General features: G+C 41.1%; 1 protein-coding gene across 2 annotated transcripts in view; it reads right to left on the bottom strand.

The window, feature by feature from the left end:
- LOC128472406 (mitogen-activated protein kinase 14) overlaps positions 1-26,380 on the bottom strand; it is a 132,448-nt gene that overhangs the window by 11,881 nt on the left and 94,187 nt on the right. Inside the window, exons 9-10 of one of the 2 annotated variants that reach the window (XM_053454242.1) lie at positions 19,410-19,489; positions 5,273-5,351 (exon numbers count right to left, since the gene is read on the bottom strand). In XM_053454242.1, coding sequence (XP_053310217.1) covers positions 5,273-5,351; positions 19,410-19,489 — 159 coding nt within the window. Of the gene's footprint in view, positions 1-5,272; positions 5,352-19,409; positions 19,490-20,619; positions 20,700-26,380 lie in introns of both variants that reach the window. The other variant, XM_053454241.1, reaches the window with a different exon arrangement.

Below are 26,380 nucleotides of genomic sequence, written 5' to 3'. Positions count from 1 at the left end.
CCGGGGAAAGACAGTACCATAATGACCAATTTTAGACCAATATCTCTTATCAATACTGATACGAAGATATATTCGGCCATCCTTGCTGAGCGTTTGAAAATGGTAATTCCCCAGTTAATACATAAGGATCAAACTGGCTTTGTTAAGGGCAGACAATCTAATGATAACACACACGCAAAATTATTGACCTTGTGGAATATGTATCTGCATACAAAGTCCCTGCAGTGTTCCTGGCCCTAGATGCGGAAAACGCGTTCGATAGGGCCAGTTGGAGTTTTATGGACATTACGTAGTTTTGGTTTTGGTGATTGTTTCATAGATTCAGTTATGTCCCTATACACTAAGCCAACTGCTATAAGGATAGGCCAGCGGATTGTTTCGCCTTGGTTTAGCATCCATAATGGTACTAGACAGGGTTGTCCACTGGCACCTTTATTATATGTCCTCACTATAGAGCCTTTCGCGTCTAGGATCAGGAATAACGAGGAAATCAAGGGGATTTAGATAAAATAAATCTTTACGCGGATGATGTTTTAATCTCCCTTTATGACCCAGTAAAATCGTTAAAAGCACTGATGGGCGAAATATCAAGTTTTAGTAAATTCTCTAATTATAAGATAAATATCAAAAAAAAACAAGCGGCGCTGGTAGATATTCCTGGTTCCATGAGAATGCAACTGGAGAAAGAATATGACTTTACTTGGGAAACTGAAAAAATAGAATCTAGGGATTATAATCCCATTTAAAATTTCTCATATTAATGGAAATAATTACAGTAAAATACGGGATGAATTATTAAAGCAAATATCCGAATGGAAGGGTTTATTTGTATCTTGGCTAGGGAGAATGAATATTGTTAAATCTTATATAATCCCTAAATGGTTATATCTACTAAGGATGATACCAATTAGACTCCAGAACATTGAAAGATTCATTTTGGTAGAGAAAAACACTAGGAATTTAAGTAAAATCTTATTTGCAAGTAAGAGAAATGGCGGCTTTAACGTGCCAAGCCTGGGGAGGTATGTTCAAGCTAGCATGTTAACTCATATCTTGAAATTACAATATAAACAAAGCCATAATGAAGCATGGTTTCACATAGAGCAAGAACTAACGGGGATGTCAAATTTAGAATGCCCGTTATGGCTGCAACAGGATAGACTATTGTGACAAAATCTCTCCCTATTTCTCTCAAAAGCACTATGGAATTCTGGAACTCCTTTAAACGTCATATAGGTATGAAAAACAAAATTATTTCAACAGCCCCTCTAGAAATTCTTCAAAATAATATTCCCCAGTTGAGCGGCTTTAGAAATAAAAAAAATAATGATATACTGAATTTAAAAGATATAAAATCTTTTCAACAACTTTCTGAATAATTCAATTTGGTAATACAGAATTCTTTAATGTATTAAGAATTAGACATTATATAAGGACCATCTTATTTGTTGGCAAAACATTGGTACTAAGCCAACAGATCAACGAATTGTTTTCACTTGAGATAATCACTAAATGCCTAAGGAGGAGTCACCTGCTGATGGAGGAAATAGAAACTCCGATATGTATTAAAGCAACGATTTCCTGGCAAAATGATTTTAGTATACAATTCGACAAAACCCAGTGGATAAATAGCTTAGTGGAAATAAATAGTGTCTCCCACTGTTTGAATATGATAGAATCAGGCCCGGACTGGCCATCGGGCACACCGGGCATTTGCCTGGTGGGCCGGGCCACGGCAGGGCCGCATTGAAAGGGCCGCTGCAGCTCCAGGCCCCTACCCTACCTACCGGGTCCGCCACTCTAAGGGGCCGGGAAGTCCCCACCAAGGCCGGCCTTACGGGTCTGCGGCCGCACAGGGTATAAATTAAAACATCGGGTTTGTTTTTTTTTTTACTTTATTTAACATCCTCCATGTTAAATAAAGTTTTTTTTAAACTTTATTTAACATGGAGGATGTTAAATAAAGTTGAAAAAAAACCCGATGTTTTAATTTAAACCCTGTGCGGCCGCAGACCCCTAAGGCCGGCCCTGGTGGGGGCTTCCCGGCCCCTTAGAGCAGGACCGGCCTTTGGGGTGTGCGACCACACAGGGCGTCACACTCTAGGGGGCGGGGGGCGGTCCGCACCGGGTGCCAACTTGCGGCACCCGGCACCCCTCCAGAGACGGACAGTAATGTCCGCCGCTGGAGGAGCAGGTTCGCAAGGGAGCGGTATCGGAGGTCTTTAACAGACCTCCGGTTCCCTTGAGTGATTTTAAGCCAGGTTCAACCCGGCTTAAAATCACTCAAGGGAGCCGGAGGTCTGTTAAAGACCTCCGATACCGCTCCCTTGTGATCTGCACGGCAACAGCTGCTGTGCGCCGGGATCTGACAACAAACCCCGGCGCACAGCAGCTGTTGCCCTCTGAACCGGAAGAAGACAGAGAAGAACTGAAGCAGAGGAGCGAAGAGGAGGAAAAGGAGCTGTAAGGAGAAGAGAGGAAAGGTAGGAAAATATTCAGTGAGAGTGGATTGGTATATATGTGTGGATTGGTGTATATGTGTGGATTGGTGAATGTGTGGATTGGTATATATGTGGGGATTGGTATATATGTGTGAATTGGTATACGTGTGGATTGGCATACGTGTGGATTGGCATACGTGTGGATTGGCATACGTGTGGATTGGCATACGTGTGAATTGGCATACGTGTGGATTGGTATGTGTGTGGATTGGTATGTGTGTGGATTGGTATGTGTGTGTGGATTGGTAAACGTGTGGATTGGTATATATGTGTGGATTGGTGCATGTGTGGATTGGTATATACGTGTGGATTGGCATACGTGTGGATTGGCATACGTGTGGATTGGCATACGTGTGGATTGGCATACGTGTGGATTGGTATACGTGTGGATTGGTATACGTGTGGATTGGCATACGTGTGGATTGGCATACGTGTGGATTGGCATACGTGTGGATTGGTATGTACGTGTGGATTGGTATGTACGTGTGGATTGGTATATATGTGTGGATTGGTATAGGTGTGGATTGGTATACGTGTGGATTGGTGTATATGTGTGGATTGGTATATATGTGTGGATTGGTATAGGTGTGGATTGGTATACGTGTGGATTGGTGTATATGTGTGGATTAGTGTATGTGTGGATTGGTATATGTGTGGATTGGTAAGTGTGTGGGAGTGATGGGTGTTATGCTGTACCATTTCCAATGTCTTTTTCATGATCTAATTATGCTCTAAAAGTACATCATAACTCCCATCACTCTATACTGTTCCATACAGTGGCAGAGCTGGGAGGCAGAGGCCTTGCACCCCCACCGCAGGACTCCTGAAAGGTAAGTGAACTTCAAAGAGGGAGAGGGTAGATAGTTAGGAGGGGGTAGATAGGGAAAAGGGCGTGAGACGGGGGAAAGAGGGTAGATAGGGAGAAGGGAGTGAGAAGGGGTAGATAGGGGAGAAGGGAGTGAGAAGGGGTAGATGGGGCAGAAGGGAGTGAGAAGGGGTAGATAGGGCAGAAGGGAGTGAGAAGGGGTAGATAGGGCAATCATACTCCTATCATGCCAAGTCTGCGAGTACATCCTGGAATCTGGGTATGCCTGGGCATGATAGGAATGTGATTGTTGTTAACAATCATATATATATACATATAATATTGTTTTTTTAATTGTTTTGTCCTATTTTGGTGTGTTACTTACTTTAAATAAAAGTGTTAGATTTTTTTATGGTGTGGGGAGGTCATATTCGGTTTCGGACAGGTAAATGCTGCATTTTCGGTTTCAGTCCAGAATTCGTTTTGGTGCATCCCTACTACTAAGCCAGACAATGAAGTGGTAGGCCTACACCACATCAATGTTTGGCGTAGTATATAGTGATTGGTGTTATGCTGCACTATTGTCAATGTCTGGCTCAATGTATAGTGATAGGGATTACGCTGTACCACTGTCAATGTGTGCCTCAGTATATAGTGATAGGTGTTATGCTGTACCACCGTCATTGTCTGCCTCAGTATATAGTGGTAGGTGTTATGCTGTACCACCGTCAATTTCTGCCTCAGTATATAGTGATAAGTATTATGCTGTACCACCGTCAATGTCTGCCTCAGTATATAATGATAACAGTGAGAAGAGGCAGAGGTGGTAGATAGTGATACAGGGGGATAGATAGTGAGAAAGGGGAGTTTTGTTACAAGTTTTTATTCCTTTCTTTTTTTGGGATGGGAGGGCATCAGAGGAGTAGTCCGCACAGGGCGCCAGAACACCTAAGGCCGGCTCTGCCTTAGAGTGGCGGACCCGGTTGCAGTTGCGGCGGGCTTAAGGGGCTCTGCCTTAATGCGGCCATATTTTAAGGTACTAGCCTGGAGCTGCAGCTCCATCAGCCCCTAAGTCAATCCTGCCCTGCCACAGGCGCGGTCGCAGTTGCTGCTTGCTCTGGCAACAAGGTAAGTAGGGTGAGGGAGGGGGCTGCAGTGAGAAGGGGCAGAGGGGGGTTAGGTAGTGAGAAAGGGGGAGAGGGGATAGATAGAGGCCGTACATATTGATAAGTGGGGAAGGGGGTTACATAGTGAAAAGGGGGAACATAGTGAGAAGGGGCAGATAAGATGATGAGAGGGGGTAGTGTGAATGCGTATGAGAATGAATGAATAAATGTGTGGATGAATTGTGTGAATGCGTATGACAATTAATGAATTCATGTGAGGATGAATTGCTTGAATGATTTGTGAGACTGCATTAATGAATGTGTTAATGATTTGTGTGAATGATTAAATGCAAAGATGGTACATGAAGGGTGGGCTTTAACAATAAATAAATAAATAAATAAATATGGGCTGCTCAGGCTTAAATGCCCGGGCCTATTTTTTGTCCCAGTCCGGGCCTGGATAGAATTATGGTACTTGATTCCGATTAAGTTAGCTAAATATAATCAGAATTGTTCTCCAGTATGCTGGAAATGCAACTTGGAACAAGGTACTATTAGACATATCTGGTGGAATTGTAGTGTGATTCTGCAATCTTGGAACGATCTATTTGTCTTTTTTCGCGTGATGGGCTAGAACACTATATATATATATATATATATATATATATATATATATATATATATATATATATATATATATATATATATATATATATATATATATATATATATATATATATATATATATATAAACTTGCTCTTGTGCTTATCTAGTAGGAATTAAGCATCTAGATACATCGGCAACAAACTAGACCAAAGCTTTTTCTGGAAACTGTAGAAAAAAAACTAACATAACAGACCTTGAGGGTTGGCACCCAGAAACACATCCTCAAAATTCATCTTTGCCATGTATGGGAGTGATTGAATGTAGTTTCGAGCCTGGTAAAAGAGAGAAAGTTACTGTAAGGGTACAGACTGACAAGAAAAAAATAAAAACACACGGTTTACTTAAGATGAAAAGAATGTTAACATAAATCTATTTAATCTTCCTAATAGGTGCAATAAATCTTAATTTTTTTTAAATTATATTAATTCAGATTTACTTAATAAAACTTGTAAATAACGGCATAACCCTCCCTTCCCCATTAGTCTAACAAACACATTTGTATCCTCCTTTATAATCAGTTTGAATGTCTAATGTAGCTTCATCATCCTTTCATGAGGGATTTTCATTTAATTAAAACCTACACATATTGTAGAAAAGATTTGTCAACCACTGTACAGCATTTGTCACCTGTTTATTAAAGGGGCTGTTCCACATAGACGTTTCCCCCAACCGCACAGATTTTTAAGTTTTGTACTACTATGGCATACTTTTTAAATAAACATATTTCTTTGTCAAAATAACATACCATTTAGCTGTATTTTCTTGTTGAAAATATTTCAGCTGAGCCTCTTATTCCTCTCTGTCTTCAATGCCCAGCCTGCTCATCTCTGACATCACAGAAGAGGCGTTAAACTTAGTCTTCTAGTTTAAAGGGACCTCAAACCTATGACACAAATCACCTCACTCAAACACTTGATCCCTGTTGCTGGCCATCGCTGTATACTGGGATCTGTAGAGCTTTGCTGTTTCACTTGCATGAGCATGTGGCAGGTGACCGTAGGTGGTCAGACTGCTGTGATGTAATATATAGGGTAGGGCTTTGGAGGAATGAAAGGCAACTGCAGTATTTCAGTAAATGTTAAACACAGACACGGTGCATTACGGAGGAAACCAAAATTACCAAAATGTTTCTCTTACTTTTCTCCACGTAATACCGCACTGATCTGGGGATATTTTAAGAGGTCCCTATGTGGAACAGCACCCTTAATCAATAAAGCATTTATTTGTTAAAACCCCCACTCTAAATACGGTTTAGTGTTTTCTCAACCTATACCTTAGTCTTCTATACTGGCCTAGTTCAAATTATACCCCTCGTTGTTCAACTCTGTACTAAAAGCCTTACCAACCAAATTAACTTGAGAGCTGGGAATTAGGGTTTTGAAGCAATTTGCATTAGCAGTGGCATATTCTGGCCTAGGCCAACCAGGTCCTGTCTGACAATAAACTGAAATAATCCCTGGTTGCATATCCTGGCTTTCTGCTGAACATAATCCTTTTAGCAAGTGATGAGATTATATACTTCTGGGGGTAGACACAGCAGTCTTTACAAAGCCAGGGCCGATAGCCGGTAGGCTGGCTCTCAGGCCTCTCCAGTGGCCCCAGTGAGGGAGAGTTCTGTCACACTCTCCTTCTGCGCATTGCTTCTGGAGCGCCTGGATTTAACATTAGTACCAGGATAGTGCAAAGGTTAGGATTTAGCAGGTTAATATATACTCAAAAGCTTATTGGTAAAGTACTATTTATTGATTTATACAGCACCATCACATTCTGCAAGTCTGTATAATGTATAAACAGGACACACTAACCAATTTGTACTTGCTGAAATAAGATATGGAAAGCCTTGCTCAACTGAGTTTATAATCTAGGAGATGGGGTTATACAAGATGTGAAAGTGGAAAAGTTTGAAATGAACCAGATACACAACTGTATCCCAATGTAGTCATTGTTCAAATAACTATTACAAGACATGTGCAGACTGAAGAGTAAGACACTCAACATGAATAGGTAAGACTAAGACAGGTGGGGCAGTTGTACGTGGAAGGGAGTGTGTTAACCTACCAGTTGATAAGCTTCCCCTGAGAAGTCCTATACATGAGAACTAGAGGTAGCACTTAGAGCACATTAAAAAAGCATAAGAGGAACAGAGGGACATAGCAGGTGTGTATTTGGGAAAAAGTGAGTAGATATAATTCATAAGCCATCACGCAACGTATTAGGTTCTAAAAATCAAAGGAAGTATTGCCCTTCTTCTAGGATGCCCATTATGTTAACTGGCAAAAACCCAGTTAATCGTATCATTTCGACTCGTTCACCGAAATGATCCGATTCATGATCCGAATCTTCGGATCACTCAGTGTGATTCACAGGAGTTACTGTTCCCCAGTCCCTCCCTGCAGGCACACTAACGATTGGCTCTGCCCCTTTCATTACAGTCAACGAACCCTTCTGCCTGCCTACTCTAGTGATGTCACTGAAGGCAGAGAATCGTTCAAAGATTGGAATCTTGCAGGGATCCGAATCATTCAGAGAATATCACCATACTTTTATAAAAAAACACATTAATCATCACTTCCCCCAGGATTTAGATTCCCCTTAGTTTTCCACCCTTTACCTCTAACTGCACCTTAAGTTCACTTTTTTAAATTAAATTAGCCCTCAGCATTAAATTAACTCTAAAGACTCCATTAACCATAACTGCCCCTAAATTAACCCTTAACACCCCATCAACCATAACTGGCCATAAAATTAACCCTAAACACCCCATTAACCAATTTATTAGGTAATTTATCTGGAGTACATGCAATTAATTTATGGGCAAACTTTTCCAACTTTTTTTTTTTTTTTTTTTTTTTTTAAAGGACGCGCCGCCATCTTGCACAGTGGCGGTTATGTCACGGGGTGAGTGTTCGGTGTCTGCATTTCAGCAACACCATTGACGTTTAGGAAAATAACGTTGATCACCTCCTAAACTTTTCTAACACGGTCGTCCGTGACACCCGGGTGAGGGGTCAGACACGGTCCCTGATGCCGATCTCGGTGTTGCTGAATGCATCGACAGAGGCATTACAACACCACTGTTTAAGCGAAGAAAGTGATCGTAGATCAATTTCTAAGCTTGTTTAATGAAATTACGTGCCAGGCATGTCATTGGTTGTCATGTGACTGGTTTTGTGTGACATGCTGGACCCATCAATGAACGTTAAGGGGTTAAAGAAATCCAGTAACTAGGAGACCCAAGGTTAAGATTGACACCACCTGGTATATGTCTTCCAAATCTTTTGATATCTGATCGAAGTGAAGGCTTTCCTGCTGGCAAGCGGGGTGCCAATAACTGCAGGAGATGAGCCTTAGTGTCTAGTATTTCATTTTCAGAAGCCAATCTGCTTGGGTCTGGGTTGCAGATGGGACCTTGTTGCAGAAACTCGCTTTGAAACGGAAGGTGCAGAGAATGGTCTATGTTTAATCTCAGTAGTTCTAGAAACCATATAATTTTTGCCAAAATGGAACCACCAGAATGCTTGTCTATTTTTTTTTATTACATGGGAAATCAAAGGTAGACGTGTAAAACGTATTCTAGACTTTGTGTGCCACCAGACCTAGAGCATTTCCCATAGGGTAGAGGGAGGAAAATGTCGTTATCCTTGTTTTTAAGGTGAAGGACTAGAAAATTCCTTTCTGAAATCCCCCATATGTTGGTGATCAAGTCAAATACCTATGGATGTATGAAGTAGGAAGAAGAGGTGATCTCTTTCGGTTTCAATGGTCTAGAAGTTATTTCTGAAGAGGTCTGGTATGAGCCAGGACCCAAGGGACGGTAAATCGACGAGAGGTCATAAGGCCTAAAAGGGACATTATGGCCCTTATGGACATTACTTTGTTGTCCAACTTCTAAGGAAAATTCTCTTGACTGTGGTGTATAGGAGAATATGTCTTTGGCATGGAACCAGTTGAGATTTTTCCCTGTTTATGAGCCAGCCCAGGAGAACCAATGTTCTGTACAATTGATGATGCAGAGTAGTTCTTGAAGAAGCTGCCAGTAGTCAGGCGTCTAGGTCCGGAATAACGTTTATGCCTTCTAGCCTCAATTTTGTTGCGACCGATGACATGAGTTGTGTGAAAATACAAGAAGCGGAGGAAATGCAGACCAGCAGAGCTTGAAGTTACATATGTTGGATCCCTGACCTAGAGGGTAGAGCAATACAAAAGAAACCTTTGGTAATCTTCTCTTATCGGGACATGAAGTCCTGTCCAGACAGAGTCGAGTCTTTACCATAGATTTTATGGATTCCAGTAATAGGTTATACATTGATTCTCTGGGGATCGATAATCAGTCTCATCTTCCTTGATGGTTTGGGGACGATGAAAACTCGATGAAGTGCATCACCTCCTTTCTAAGAGAGGGACAGGATGCAGAACCTTTTTGGCTACAAAATTTGTTTATGGCTAGAGAAAGGCCTCTTCGCTTGTATGGATTCTGAAGGGAACAGGATTCAAAAATAGGTTGGAGTTATCTGCTGCCAATGACTTGAGCCAAAGTGCCCTTCTTAAAAACTGCAGAAAAGGCTGTAGCGCTAGCAGCGCTGACTACGGTGCGGGCAGATTCTATAGCAGCATCTGATATAAAGCCTACAGGCAAGCAGGTGTCTGCTGGAGTTTTAATCACCTGATCAGTACCAGGAATAGAAGTTAAGTCATTTCAGCCAGATTCTGACAGCTCTGGAAGTCGAGGCAATGACAATAGCTGGGCGAATGTTTGCAGTGGCGGCTTCAAAGGATCTCTTTGCTGCTCCTAATGATTTTTTTATCCATAGTATAAGGGGGACGGTAGTCTTCCTAGTAGCTTTAGCTACTGACATGTTCCCAATATTCTGTATTTTTGCATCAAATGAAAAGATGTGCTTTATCGTGTTAGAAAAAGTGAGCCTTTGATTGTTGCCATTGTTCAGAGATTATTTCTGAGTTTTTGAGAAAGTCCTTGGAAGGGGTCTGATGCAACATCCTCCACCATGTCTAGGACAGATCTAACTGCCTTGATTCATTTCCCATCCTTTTCAGAGGAATGTAGTTATCCTGTATCAGAATAAGATCCTAGCTCCTCTTCTGATGAAGGTTGAGCATGGGATCCAAAAGTGTGGCCTGAAGTTCCTTTTGCAACCATGAGGTGAATTCCAGCACCAGAGTCTTGTTTTGCTTTGGAAAAGGCTGAACAACATTTCTGAGACGGGTCCCTCAGAGGATTTTTTGCAGGTGAAAAATGCAAGACTTAGACTTGAGACTTAGAAGTGGCTTTTCTAGGAGTATCCTCCTGCATAGGAAGAATTCTTGTTGTCAATCATCCTGCAGGCAGCGAAACAACTGCCAAAAAATCATAAATTAACCCAATGACTAATGACGTTCTTCACTTAAACGGTGTTGCTGTAAAGCCTCAATAGCGAGGCATTCAGCAATACAGAGATCAGCATCAGGGGTCATGTCTGGCCCCTCCCTGGGGCGTCAACATCCGCCCATTTTAAAAAACTTCAATTGTGTTGCTGCAATGCCTTGATAAGGAGGCATTCAGCAACACTGAACACCGATCCCAGGACGCGAGAACCGAGAGCAGTCACAACCGCCACTGCGAGAGGAGCCACCCAGTTCAAGCAAAATGAAAAAATAAAGTTCATTATTATGAGCAAGTGCTAAAATTAGCTCTGTATCTTCCCAAAAATCTTGACTTGGAAAGAGTTAAAACGCATTCCAAGGGTAAAAAAATTAATAGTTTGATGTGGTAAATTGGGAGAGGCCAGGTTCAAAGATAGGGCATAGGCACAGACAGGCCAAAAAAGTGTACTTGTGGCCTTTTAGCCCTCAAACACCAGACAAATTCATGCATGGGTGGCATCACTGTAATTAAAATATGTTGCTGAACACATATTGGGGTGTTTGACAGTGACATGTATCAGGAGCTGTAAATTCACACCTGAAGTACAATTTGTGTGAGAAAAAAAAATTACTGTGACAGAACCCTCCATCACTGGGGTACCTGGAGAGGCCTGAGAGCTAGCCTCCTCCCTATCGACTATGGGCCCAGGCCTTGTAGAGACTTCTGTGTTTGGATACAGGGGTTCAGTTTCTGTTGATTTTCCCCATGTTTTACTACTCAGAGTCTCAAAACTGTAATGTCAGCTGGACATCCTGTTGTAGGAAGAAGGCTGATTGTCTTTGCATTGTTGATTGTATAGGTGTGAAGTGTTTTTCCTGTCATTGTGTGAGTTAGCCCTTGTCTTAAGACCCCTTGTAGGTATGACTAGGTGTCACTGCTGCATACCTAATTATCAATTACACAACAGGTAACTGTTAATCCTGTGAGCTCCTGTTATTTCCGTGTCCTGGCCATTGTCTCAAGCCAGTTATTTGTCGATCATCATTCCATGTCTACGTCCCCAATTAATGTAATTATTTATGTCTCATGTCATTCTGCCCTTCCCCTGGATATTGTGTCGCAGGATTTGATCTAATTACTTCCTTCCTGACATGGTAATTAGATCATGTGATATTTGTCTTGCCCCTTTTCTTACTTGTGTATATATAGCTCTGTATTTGGTTTAAATAAAGGAGTCCTGTTTTCATCTCAACACAAGTGCTGCCTGATGCTTGGGGTGGGCTGCTATGATCCTTTATTGTCCTTTTCAAGACAATAGGCACGCTGTGTAGCTAAGCGTCGAATAGCCACAGTGCCAACACAGCTCCGGTGCAGCGACGTCCCCCCTTCTATCTACAATGCTGGTTCTGCCTGGCGCTGAAGGAGTGAATTGTTGGTGTCCTGGCAGGAGAAAGCAACGTTTGGCGTGAGTACCCAGTTGAGGTACAGGTCAGTCCCATCACAATTACTACCACAAATTTGGACAAAGGCTGGTGGTAGAATTAGTGCATGGAAAGGGTTAAATTACCGTCATTTGAAATACCCTAGTCATAGGCGTCGCTACAGGGGGGCAATTGCCCCTTTAGATTATTCCTTGCCCCCGCACCGAATTTGGAACCCTCATCTAAACGTATGGGCACACTGGGCAGTTTCCCAAGTGCCCTGCGTTCTAGGAGCCCCATGGTGAATCACATTGCTGCCAGCAAAGTGATTCCTCACGAAGTCCCTAAAACTGGGAGGGGGCGAGCGCATGGGCCAGTCTTCAGGCAGCTGCAAGACTGTAATCTCCCCAACCAGCTCTGCTCAGCAGGCGCATGATCAGCAGGGCTGGTTGAGGAGATCACTCTAACTGGCCCACATTAGGGAGCGCAAGGTCTATCACTTCAGACCTCGGCTTCTGTGCTCCCTAATCAGTATGCGCCGGCAAATGATGCAGAGCGCCAGGGTATGACGTCATCCCCGCGCTCTGTATCATTAGCCGGCGCATAGTCATTAGGGAGCACAGTAGCTGAGGTCTGAAATGACAGCCTCCGTGCGGCCACAACTGGATGGAAGATGGAATATAGAAGATGATAGCTGATGGGAAAGTTAAGAGATGGGGAGAAAGGGGTGTATGTGTATATATGAGTACATATGTGTGTGTTTGTAAGTTGATGTGTGTGTGTATGGGCAGGTGTGTGTGTAAGGGCAGTGTCAATAAAATAACCTCTTTAAAAAAAAAAAAAATAAAAAAAAAAAGGGGTGGAACAATTATCCATTCTTGCGTCAGTCGCATAAAAAGAGCCAGCTACAGGCATTGCGAGAGCCAGTCACTTAGTCTCTGTGAACTATAAAGAAAAGCTGAAGCAGTATCTGAGTAAGACAGGAACAGCTTTGAAAGCTTGTCTTGAGTATTATGTTAATCCAATAAAAAAAAGTTATGTGCCCCCCTATATATTGTTCCTAGAGTTGGTACTGTGTTTAGTTTTTAAAAATATATGGTTTGATGGGGTAAATTGAATTAGCTGGCTTCAAAGATGGCCCCATTAAGACATGGGGGCAGTAGGATCATATGTCAAGTTAAAAAATGCGCACTGCCCAAATGTGGCATTTTACCTCCCAAACTACCCGACAAACCCATGCATGTGGGGTATCACTGTACTCGGGAGATGTTGCTGAACACATATTGCTGTGGGGCAGAATGACCAGATTTGTGAAAAAATTGGTTTTGAAATAGGAAAACTCGTACTTACTGCCGAATAACTTGCAGTAAAAAGCAAAAAAAAAACCCCATAAAAACACTGGGTATTTCTAAACTCAGGAACAATAGAATCTATTTAGCAGGTTTTTTCATTAGCTTTTTTGGATGAGTAAAAGATTTTTTCAAATACATTTTTTTTCTTCATCATTTTATTATAGGAAATTAGATGACATTCTCACGAAAATGGTATCTGAAGAAGAAAAAAAAACAATATATAACTTGTGTGGGTACACTAAATGGATGAGGAGAAAATTACTGCTAAACACAAGCACCGCAAAAGTCTTAAAAACAGCCTGGTCCTTAAGGGGTTACAAACCAAAGGAGGAAATAGCTAGCTCAAAAGAGAAATACACTTCTCCTATCACCACTCACTATTAGAATATTGGAGACACTGTGAGGGTGAGCAAATAGTTAATAAAAACATTTAAAACTTAAGATAGGAAGTTGGCAAACTCTGTGTGGTTTGCATTCCAAGAAGCCCTACCTACCTGCCTAAAAAAGTGAAGCCTTGTCAAAGGCTGTACTGGTAGCTAAACATTCTCCTAAAAGGTACAGCTTGCTATCACAAAAAATAGTGAGGCATTGATTTTCTCAAATGAGGCAAACAGCCTCTTAAACCGGTATAGTCAAATACCTGATGTGCTTTTGCTAGCAATGCTCCAGCAAATACACGTATGGTTGAGAAAACAGGGACTCCAGACTGCTGCAACAAGTGCTGACTTGTAAAAGAGCAGTACACCGATTCCCAAGCATGTATAGACAATGATAGCGAGAAAAAAAAAATCAGCAAGAGCTGGGTTTAAATATTCCGCAAAAGGGCTAACCCAAAAGTATGTCAGACTTCAAATGCAGCTTCCCTGACATCCCCAGAAGTGAAAGTAAATGAGCAAACTTTTCCCAGCTAATGGCAAGTTGAAAAACAAAACTCTGCAAGTGAGCATATCCAGGAAAACAACTCCTATTTTTAGATGATTGCCATAATGAAGTGTACAGTCTCCAATACATCCAGCTGGCGATGGGATCGTCAGTGTCCATTGAGCCCCCCTCTAGTGATCCAAGACCTATGGATCACCAGGTATGATCACCACATAAACCACATGGATATGCTTTAGTAAAGAAAATTCATTATTACTGATTTAACAAATTACACAATTTGTCACTCTCATTGTATCTATGTATATACAATGAAGGAAAACATTTTATCCCCTGCTGATTTTCTACGTTTGCCTACTGACAAATACATGATCAGTCTATAATTTTAATGGCATGTTTATTTGAATAGTGAGAGACAGAATAACAAAAACAATCCAAACTCTCCACCATGGCCAAGACCAAAGAGCTGTCCAAGGATGTCAGGGACAAGATTGTAGACCTACAAGACCATTGCCAAGCAGCTTGGTGAGAAGGTGATAACAGTTGGTGCGATTATTCACACATTATTCGGTCTGGGGCTCCATGCAAGATCTCACCTTGTGAAGTTTCAATGATCATGAGAACGGAGAGAAATCAGCCCAGAACTACACGGGAGGATCTTGTCAATGATCTCAAGGCAGCTGGCACTATAGTCGCCAAGAAAACAATTGGTAACACTACGCCGTGAAGGAACGAAATCATGCAGCACCCACATGGTCCCCCTGCTCAAGAAAGCACATGTACAGGCCAGTCTGAAGTTTGCCAATGAACATCTGAATGATTTAGAGGAGAACTGGGTGAAAGTGTTGTGGTCAGATGAGACTCAACTTGCTGTGTTTGGAGGAGGAGGAGGAATGCTGCCCATGACCCCAATAACACCATCCCTGCCGTCAAACATGGAGGTGAAAACATTACGTTTTGGGGTTGTTTTTCTGCTAAGGGGACAGTGCCTTCATCGCATCAAAGGGACGATTGAAGGGGCCTTAGCCAGGGCATTGAAAATGGGTCGTAGATGGGTATTCCAGCATGACAATGACCCAAAACACACATCCAAGGCAACAAAGGAGTGGCTCAAGAACAAGCACATTAAGGTCCTGGAGTGGCCTAGCCAGTCCAGACCTTAATCCCATAGAAAATCTGTGGAGGGCGATGAAGGTTCGAGTTGCCCAACGTCAGCCTCAAAACCTTAATGACTTGGAGAGGATCTGCAAAGAGGAGCAGGACAAAATCCCTCCTGAGATGTGTGCAAACCTGGTGGCCAACTACAAGAAACGTCTGACCTCTATGATTGCCAACAAGGGTTTTGCCACAAAGTACTAAGTCATGTTTAGCAAGGGGGTCAAATACTTATTTCACTGTGTAAAATGCAAATCAACGTATAACTAATTTGAGTTGTTCTGGAATTCTTTGTTGTTATTCTGTATCTCACTGTTCAAATAAACCTACCATTAAAATTATAGACTGATGCTATCTTTGTCAGTGTTCAAACGTACAAAATCAGCAGGGGATCAAATAATTTTTTCCTTCACTGTATATTTCCAGTCATAGGAAATGTGTCTTTTTGGACCAAATAAAACTTCTGTCTCTAACCTGACTGGCCCCAAGGATCCCTTATTCCTGCATGATTTAAAGATCAACTACCCACCAACAACTCACACCACTCTCAGATGCAGGCATGTTAATCACCAGTGGCACATATTCCTGACTTTCCTCTCAGTATGTAGGCTTAAAAAAAAAAAAAAGTTTAAGGAAACATAGGCGGAATTTAGGTGGGCCAGATAAGGCTCTTAATTGACCTTTATCCAGGCCGGGCCCCTTCCAAAACCATGTTAAGTATAACACCACTTCTTGTTGGGTTGTACCCCCCAACTGCCTACAGAAAAGAACCTGTCATGAACATCTAACCCACGAAAGGGTATCATCACACAATTTAAATGCATTGTTATAAGGTCATAGCAGACATATGCAGAACTTCACTATAACAGATGAAGGATTCTGGAGGTATGAGGTACTACATTCAAATATGGTGGGCATATCTGGATTTACAGTATTTTTAATCTATATTTCCAACACAGTGGCAAACATGTAGCTCCACCACCAGGTAGAGCAGTAGCAGTATTTTGTTCCTGCCCTACAAGCAGTGGCGTCGCTACAGGGGGGCAATTGCCCCCTGTAGGCAATTCCTTGCCCCCCGCCGGCAAATTTTTCCTCCCAACGGATTGCCCAGGACAGTCCCGGGCAGCCTCACACGCTTTTTATTTTTTTTGATGCGGAGGAGAGATAGGGGCACCTAGCAACCGCTCAGCGCTCCTCAGTCTCCTCCAGGAGGCCTCTACCTCCGGCAGAGCAGGAAGGCAGAAGCCGCAGGACTTAAAGGTGAGTGAACTACAAAGTGGGAGAGGGTAGATAGTGAGCAGGGAAAAAAGGAGGGAGAGGGGTTAGAAAGTGATGAGGGAGGGAGAGGGGTTAGAAAGTGATGAGGGAGGGAGAGGGGGTAGAAAGTGATGAGGGAGGGAGAGGGGGTAGAACGAGATAAGGGAGGGAGAGGGGGTACATAGTGAGAAAGAGGGTAGTAAGAATATTGAAATAAGTAAAGTGCGAATGAGTGAGTATGAATTAATGTGTGGATGCATTGTATGAATGAGTGAGTATGAATGAATGTGTGAATTAATTGTCTGAAAGAGTGAAGTAGTGAGTGACTGTAAAAGTGCTTGTGCGTAGCAGATGTATAATTGTGGAAAGCCTTGGGGACAAAGATGGCACAGGCCAGACTGTTTGGGGACAAAGTAGACTTTTGCTGGGCTGTTTGGGGACAAATACGGCAAATCCTATGTGTGTTATCTGGGTGCTGGTTAGGTTCTATGTGGGCAGTGTGGACGCCAGGGCTGGCTTTGGGGTGTGCAACCTGTGATCTATGCCTGTAATTTAGGAGGTTTTATCAATCCCTTTTACGCTGTGTTTTTTTTTCATGTGAATTCCAATTGATCTATACCTGCAATGCTGGGTTTTTGTGTTATCTGCTATGCTGTGTTTCCATACATTATTTATGTATACCTGCAAATACAGGGTTTGTATGTCTTATTCAGCTGATCAATACCTGCAATGCTGTTTCCATGTATTTATTTGATTTATACCTTCAGTGCTGAGTTTACATGTGCTTTCCAGGTGATCTATACCTGCAATGCTATGTTTCCATTTATTATTGTATACCTGCAAATACAGGATTTGTTTGTCTGATTCTGAGTTATCTATACCTTCAGTGCTGAGTTCACGAGTGAATTTCAATTGATCTATACAAAGCTGGGTTTGTGTGTTAATGTGCTGATCTATACCAGCAATCGGCAGCAGGATTTAATATTTTTATATATCGGCAGCAGGGTTTAATATAATAATAATTTTGCATTACTCTGGATCCTGCCTAATATTGCTAAATCAGGCATCATCCACAGGTACAGGACAAATGCTAATCAATAAGGATCAAATAAGAATAAGAATGAGGAATTTGCACACTCCAAGGGAACCCAGGTGCTTAACTGTGCCAGGAAGGGCCAGCTCCCCAGTAAATCCAGAAGTTAAATAAAGGCTCCAGGCACTCAAGAGTTCCAGCGTCAGGCAGATTTATTGAGACAAAAAAAACAACATTCTGACCTCACAATAACTTGAAAAATATCTCCTTGTGAGGTCGAAACATTGTTTTTTTATCTCAATAAATCTGCCTGAAGCTGGAACTCGAGTGTCTCGAGCCTTTATTTACCATCAATAAGGATCCGACCTAGCTTGTATATGAGAAAAATGAGTTTTATTCACTATGTGCTGGAAAGAGTAGACCAATTTTGGGGCTGCTGGAAATTACCTATCAAAATGCAAGGTTATGGTCTGAAAGTTTATAGCATAGCTATAGCATTGTAATTGCATAAATTTGTTTACCTTGAATTTGAAGGCCATCACCGTGAAATAAATATTTGTATGCTGGTTAATTATACTATATTTCTGCGAGTTCCTGTGAATTTTCACTAATGCAATAAGTAGTATATGATTCTGTAGAACATACTTGTTCCTCAAATATATTTGACAGTTGTCCCACATTTTCTCTGGAAACACACTATTGTATACAGAGCTTATTTCCCATGTTTGTAACCATTTAGCAACGCAATACCGTATTTGCTTGATTATAAGACGACCCCCAAAATCTAATTTAGGAAAAAAAAGAAAGTCTGAATATAAAACTACTCTATAGGAAAAAGGTTTTACTAGCAAATATTAATTCATGTAAACAATTTTTTCATATTTAATAAAAGATATGATTGAGAAAAATATTTTTTGTTTTTATTTCTTTTTATTTGCCACTCTGCCCCCCCCGTTATGCACATTTGCCCCCAGAAATGCCTTATACCCCCTATATGCCACTCTGCCTCCCTGATATGCCTTATACTCCCCCTCTATGCCACTCTGCCCCTTGATATGCCTTTTAACCCTCTATATGGCATTCTGCCTCCAGAAATGCCTTACACCGTCCTATATGCCACTGTGCTCCATGATATGCCTTATACCCATATATGCCACTCTGGCATATAGGGTGTTAACAGGCATATCATGGAGCAGAGTGGCATATAGGGGGCTAAAAGGCATTTCTGGAGGCATATATACATATATGATTGCTAACAGCAATCACACTCCCTTCATGCCAAGGCAGCCAGTACATGCTGGAACCTGGGCATGATAGGATTGTGATTACAGCCTCCCTATGCCATGCTACCCCCCCTTACACATCCATGCTATCACACACACACACACACTTATTCACAAACATTTAAATACTCATTAATTCCCTTAATCACGCATACTTGCTCATAAACCCTCCCCCATCCCTTACCTGAACTGCAGATTTCTCACTTGCAGACTTCTGCAGTGTCCTGGCTTCCTCCCTCTGCAATTTCTCTTGTCCTGCCCCCAGAGGAAGAAGGAGGGGAGCAGAGGCATGCGACGTGCATTCACGTGACTCTGCTGGTTTTCTTCTCCTGGCCGGTACACCAAAGCACCGGTGAGCAGCCTGGCCCTATTTGAGGCCTGATTATAAGACAACCTCAATTATAAGACGGGTATAATCGAGCAAATACGGTATTTTGTATGTGGTGCCTTTTTTAATTTCTTAAAACCTTTAAAAATATTTAAAACATAAAAAAGGGTAACAAGAACAGACTGGGTTAATTTTTAAGCACAGATCGGCCAGTTGATATCAAACATTGGGTAAGTCGGCCAACCCCCAGCTTCTCTCACCTCATGACTGGGCATCCTGTTAATGAGATAAGAGGGAGGTGTTCCTGTCAGACGCATGATCTGCTGCAGCTGGTTAATATCTTAGGAGCCTTGTTAAGTGCTTCATTAACATACAGTGCAGTAATAGCAAGTGCAACAATTAGACATTTACCAAAAACAAGCTTGAATTATGAGTTAATCAGCATGTGGCTGTTGTGAATATTGTAAATTATTTTCTACAGCAGTCAGATCACACAAATAATTACTCATGCACTATAATCAAAATACATTCACTTTAAAAATATGTACACATGCCATATTTTTCATTTAGCACATCATACCACGATTAGTTGAGAATGATGCATTACTGTTAAAGGGAAGAACATGCAATATGAGCATGCCAAAAAGGAGACCTTACAGTTACATTGAAACGGTATGCTCATACATACTATATATACTATGTGACAGGGTCCTGCTCTTAAGAGCTTACAATCTTAAGAATTAGAAGGTGGGCTCCAAACAATATCCTTTCGGTTATTAGAACCATCTTTTCCTTCTGTACCAGTAATTTTCCTGATGCTTCTGCTGAGCTAATGTACTCCAACATGGGAATGATATGTCCTTCCAGTTTGACTGCATTGTTAAAAGCTTCTTATATATTTGCCTTAGTAAGAGGAATGTTCCTATTGTAGAGTTTCTCAGCAGGTAGAGGGGAACTACTACAAACTACTAGGTATCTTGAACACCTTATGTAATGGGCACTTCCTAAGCTTTGTTGAGCTTGATTCAGTGATAAGGTATTAATTCATCTTTGGTGTATTTATCAACTCATCATGTCCAGGAGCTAACATAATGCACTGGCGAGTGTCACCTATGCTCAGATGCACTAGCATAATGCACAGCGTAGTTAGTGAGAGGAAGATAATCTTCCCACGTTAACTAAGCATTATGCAGGGCCGTCTTTAAACTTCTTGCTCACTGGAGTTGGCCATTGACAATGTCTATTTTGAAATGGTCAATTCTCTAATTAAAAACTAATTGCCATGTGTGTGGATAAAGGAATACAAAATCACCTTGAAAACTTACATTTCTGTAACACATTATATTCTTGCACTAATTTTATTTTTACTGACTAAAGGGGTTAAAAACAATACACAAGCTACTGGCATATACATTTAACAAAAAAATTTGCTTTACTGAATATTCAGAACACAAGGCTACAAAAACTCACAGGCTCCGAGGAGATTTTCTGCAGGAGCTCTTGCTCCGGAGTTCCAACCAGCCTTAAAATGAGCTTCAACTGATCAATATCTAATAGTGGACTATGAAGGAAAATGTGTTACAGATAGACAGCTGTCACTAATGGAACAAAATGAGATAGAAGATAACAGCTGTTTTCTGTTGATTATGGACATCTAACACAAAATAACTGATTATATACATATCTGCCAAAGAAAAGCCTTTACCCCAGCAAAACACTCATAGAACTAGGTTTAAGAGTACACATATAAAACACTTAATGACTAAAAAACAATTGGGAGATCCCATATTACAATCAACTTTTGTTTTCTACAAATATGACAAATATACTTATCTTTTATGTGTAGAATTGCATTTTTTAATAAATTTCCCTTATTTGGTCTATGCAATGTGTAAAAAGAACATAAGGTAGCTGCTACTAGATAATGTACTTAGGATATCTCTGATGTAACACAGGAGGATGGATCTAAACAAAATAGGTAATGCTATAAGCATTTGTTGTCCAACATACACATACAATAAGCTGTCTCAGGAAGAACTCATGTTTCTGTGAAAGTTATGTAGGTGTTACAACAATATATGTGACACCACTGCGCATCTGCCATTGGGATGCTGCATACTTTTATGCCAGCTGCAGAAAACAACAGCTGTACACAGTCTCCCTTCATTATTTTTCTTAATAAAGTATTTATTTATACAATTTTTTGATAAAATAAACTAGCGAGGCTCTTATAATGGGCAATATATTTTACGATATTGAAAGCATAATACACTATTACTTTTCAAATACAAATGCACCATGTGAGTATATTTTATGCATTTTTGGAAAACTTAAATGTTTCAGATCAAACTAATTTTAACATTCGATCATATAACCTGAGTAAACAGAATATGCATTTTTTCAATGATGTCATGTACAAAAGAAAAAAAAAATCCAACCCTGCCACCTGGCCCTATGTGAAAACAAAATGGCCACCTGCACAAGTACAAGTAATTTCTACGCATCATGATACTGCCTCTGTAAAAAAAAAGCCAAATATCAACATTGTTTTGCTAATAGTGTCAGGAAAGAAGTGTACTAATTTTATTCTAGGAATTTTTTGGAGAACTGTAATAAAATAATCTTCTATTTTGTTTGGCAATGATAATACTTGACTTTTCTTAGTTTATCAGCCAACCAAGTTTGAAGGGTAGTGGTTATTAAATCCAGGTGTTCTGACATCTGAGAGAAGGCTCGGGCTGTGATAAGACATACATCCTAGTATGATAATGGTAAACAACCATGGCAAAGAGGATAATGTTTGTGCTGAATGACTACTACTGGATAATAGTCTGGATCTAGTAGGATGTGCAAGTATGTGTCATAATGGTACTAGTTAAGCATGAGGTTGTGTTGAAAGACTACTGCCAATCTGAACGTTTCTGTAATTTAAAGAGTTATTTCATTTAGCAGTGCTTAGAAACTTCCATTAACACCCAGCTGTGGAGAAGTGTATGATTGCCTTGACAAACACCTGAACATTTTGCTGGGCATTTTGGAGGTACAGGTCAATGAGAAATGAGGTATGGTTAGACTTCAAAGCTTGTAAGCAGGGCCCTCTTCACCTAATGTGAAGTCTGTCATTTCTAGTTTTATCATACTCCTGCATAATAATACATTTAATATTGTTTTTTTTCATTTTCATAACAATATGACTAATTTAGGATGAGGTTTCCTTTTCATATATTTTCTTTCTGCTTTCACCAAATGGTTTAAAACTGGAAAGACTACAATTTTGTTATCTTTCTCTTTTGCTTCAGGGCAAACATGAATCATTATCACATTCTATGGCTCTCTAATTATATTAAATGTTTCCTGCATGGTTGAACTCCAAACCCTCAAGGGTCAAAAACATTCCAGGACCTAGAACAGAAGTATAATCAATTTCAACCATTTTGAGTGTGCTGACACATATAGAAGTCCAGTCAAGGGGGGGGGCTTGGCTATGGCTATCAAACATGATGACTGCATGTTAGAGGAGCTCTGACAAACATCAGATCAAATTTGCTTATGAAAGGCATAACATATACAAAATTGTAAGTGATTTTTTAGTTTATTCAGCTACTGGAACATTACAGATATTAGTGATGTCAAAAGAATTGTAAGAAATTAAGAAAGGTTCGGCGATTATGAAACCACTTGAAAAAAAATTACCCCACCATCAGGAAAGTCTGGGAATGGAAAGGCCCATTCATACAAACACGCCTCATCAAGCTTTGAAATGGCTGTGATTACTGCATCTCTGAGGCCACTCATAGAAGAATCGTTTCAGGGGTTTAAGTCAGAGCTTCGAGAAGAATTGAAAAACTATTTCCTGAGTGACCTGACTGCTATTCGTAAAGACATTAATGAATGGTAAATTCGAACAGATCAAGTCGAAAAGGATTTCAACAGACCAAAAAGACATGGAAACAAAGGTAAAATTATTAGAAACAAATTAGACAATGCTTTGATAAAAATAGCAGATCTTGAAGATAGCAGCAGGTGTGATAATATTCGTATTAGAGGCATCCCTGATTCCATTATGCCAAGTGAACTGGGGGATTATTTTAAAGCCCTTATACGATCAGTGCTCCCATCTGTAAGAGAAGCAGATTTATTAATTGATTTTGTCTAGCTTTCCGGAAACCCCTGCTGAATTTGGGCATATTAAAATATTTCAAGACTTTTCAGCATCAACTTTGAAGAAAAGAAAATAATTTATTCCACTAACGTCGGTGTTAGAAAAAATGGCTATACGCTATAGATAGGGCTTCCCAACTAAACTACTTTTTCGATACTATGGCAAAGATATGATCATTACGTCAGCAAAGGAAGCTATCGATATATTTAAATCGTGATGGCTGTCATAGCCCAAAAACTCCAAAACCTCAGAGAGAAAAGGAGAGGAGAATTGGTTTACTAACTTTTTATCTACTTGTCAGTAACTTTCTACACTTTATAAAGATTTCGAAAATGTTTATTCTTTTCGGCGATACAGATGTTCTGCAAATTTGTGAAAACCTACACTGCAGCGATGCAGGGGACCTGGATCCTCCTGTGTTATGCCCCCCAACTTACCTGTGCTTCTGAGTCCCCGGTGCTTAGTCCGGGCAGCGTGTAGAGCTCTACACAATTCGCATGGACAACTTCCGCTGCCGGGGTCTAAAAATACCAAGGCCAAGCTTTATCCCATATGTTCTGCACACAGGAGAAACCAGACCTGGAACCCATCGTCCTTGCTAACCGTATTATCTCAGCTGTATCTCTAGTCATTGCTTCTCCTCTCCTGTAACGCATTCAAGCCAGCCAACCGTCTGCTCCAGCCCATACCCCATCTGACAAACTGTTTGTGCCTCCTGCGTACCGTGAAAAGATACTTCAGGTACACCATTCCACAAAGTTTTCGGTGGCCCTCCTGGAGACAAGACGTGGCTGATTACCTCAGATCCTGCTGCATATGTGCCACTACCAAGATTCCAGGACTCCTCCAGCTGGTCACCTACGGCCCCTTCCGGTACCTCGTCGTCCCTGGACCCATATTGGCACGGACTTTATAGTGGAGCTTCCTCTATCCCGTCGCTACACCACCATACTCAATATCGCCGACCGTTTCTCCAGGATGGTTCATTTTGTTCCGCTAGTTAAACTACCCACGGCCAGAGAACTTGCGGACATCTTCATGAGAGAAGTTGTTAGACTCCACGGAATTCTCCAGGACACCGTATCTGACCGTGGAGTCCAGTTCATCTCCCAGTTCTGGAGGTCCTTCTGTAAAGTCGTAGGCATCACCCTGTCCTTTTCCATGGCTTATCACCCCCAAACCAACGGGGCAACGGAACGCTCTAATCAGCGCCTTGAACAATATCTGCGTGCTTTTGTTAATAACAACCAGAATGATTGGGCTGACCTCCCACTCACGGAGTTCGCCCTCAATAACTCCGTGCAAGGCTCCACCCAACACACCCCCTTTTATTGTGTCTACGGTTTCCACCCGGTTGTTTTGCCTACCGACACCCCAGAGGTCGGAGTACCTGCTTTGGACGCACACCTAAAATACCTGTCTTCTGTTTGGTCCTCTGTCTGCTCTGCGTCCATAGATGCTTCTCAGACACAAAAGAGGTATTATGACCGTAAAAGGATGTTACCTGCCCTTTCCTATATGCCTGGAGACAAGTTACTGTGACTATTTATTCGTTTGACCCGGCTTGCTGACTTCGCTCCTGCTCTCTGATCGTTTGGTATTGACTCGGCTTGTTTGACTACTCTTCTGGATTTGATTCGGCTTCCCGCTTTACTGGTTACCAGACCTGATTCTCGGTTCCAGCTCTCCTGGTTCCGGTTTGCCTGGCTCACTTCGCCATCCGGGGTCCTCTTCATCCAATCGTTACATCCGGTAAACCCCCCCAATACGTCAAAACTTTAGGCCAATATCATTAATGAATAATGACACCAAGTTGTATGCAAAAGTGTTAGCAAATCGGATCTCCAAAATTATACCAACACTAATTAATGACCAAGTGGGTTTTACCCTTGGCAGACAGGCCTCAGATAGCACCCGTAGATGTATTAATATTATTCAACTTATTCAATCTTGCCGAGATACCTTCAATGCTACTTTGATTAGATGGATAGAAGGCATTCGACAGAATACATTGGGGCTGAGGAAAGCTTAGTTGAATTTGTAACAGCAATTTTCGTACTGTATCAAAGCCCCTCAGCTAGGGTCTTTGCTTCTGGATATGAGTCTGACTCCTTTCATTTAACCAATGGCTCATGACAGGGGTGCCCTCTGTCACCATTGCTTTGTATTTTAGCTATGGAACCTAGAAATTCCCCACTATTTGAAGGCATTAAAATTGGTAGCTACACCCACAAAATTATCTAATCCTGCTTAATCATTGCCAGCTGTCTTTGACCTATAAAACATATTTGGGCCAAGTGTTGAATGTTTAAAAAAAAAAAAAAAAAAAAAGTTATACCTGTGATTGGGGGAACAGTATATTTCATATTTAGGAATCCATCTTACCAAGAATCTGTTAAAAATGCACTCAATAACTTGGCAAGGGCATGGACACAGATGAAAAGGGATTTACAGAGATGAATATTCTCCCAAGATTCCTCTATTTCCTCAGAACCATTCACCTAGCTATCCCAATGTCTTTTTTAATTCAGTCCATTCTGATCTTCGTAAATTTATCTGGCAGAATAAATTATGCCGGATAAAGTTAACGAGTGAGTCAACAGTTAAGAAGTATGGGTGGGATGAGACTCCGAGATTTTAAGCAATACTACTGGGCTACTATTGGAGTTAGTTCTGAATGAGTCAATTGAAAAAACTAAGATATTTCCCTACTCCCTCCAATAAATAATTTGGTCCCTAAGCAAAAAAGACTGCATATAAAAACTATGTTGTAAACCACAAAACAAACATTAAAGGCCTGGGATCTACTCCATTCAAAAACCTATAATGACACACTATGGTCTAGAGCAGTGGTTCTCAACCTTCCTAATGCCGCGACCCTTTAATACAGTTCCTCATGTTGTGGTGACCCCCCAACCATAAATTATATATTGCGAAATGTGTGTTTTCAAATGTCTTAGACGAACCCTGTGAAAGGGTCGTTCGACCCCCAAAGGTTGAGAACCGCTGGTCTAGAGCCATGCCCTTATCTATAGTGAAAAAATACTTCACACAGGTGAATTAGAAAAA

The sequence above is a fragment of the Spea bombifrons genome, chromosome 2 (genome assembly GCF_027358695.1).
Source record: "Spea bombifrons isolate aSpeBom1 chromosome 2, aSpeBom1.2.pri, whole genome shotgun sequence".
NCBI lineage: Eukaryota > Metazoa > Chordata > Amphibia > Anura > Pelobatidae > Spea > Spea bombifrons.
The sequence above is the reverse complement of the archived record's forward strand: the minus strand, read 5'-3'. Positions and strand labels throughout refer to the sequence as shown.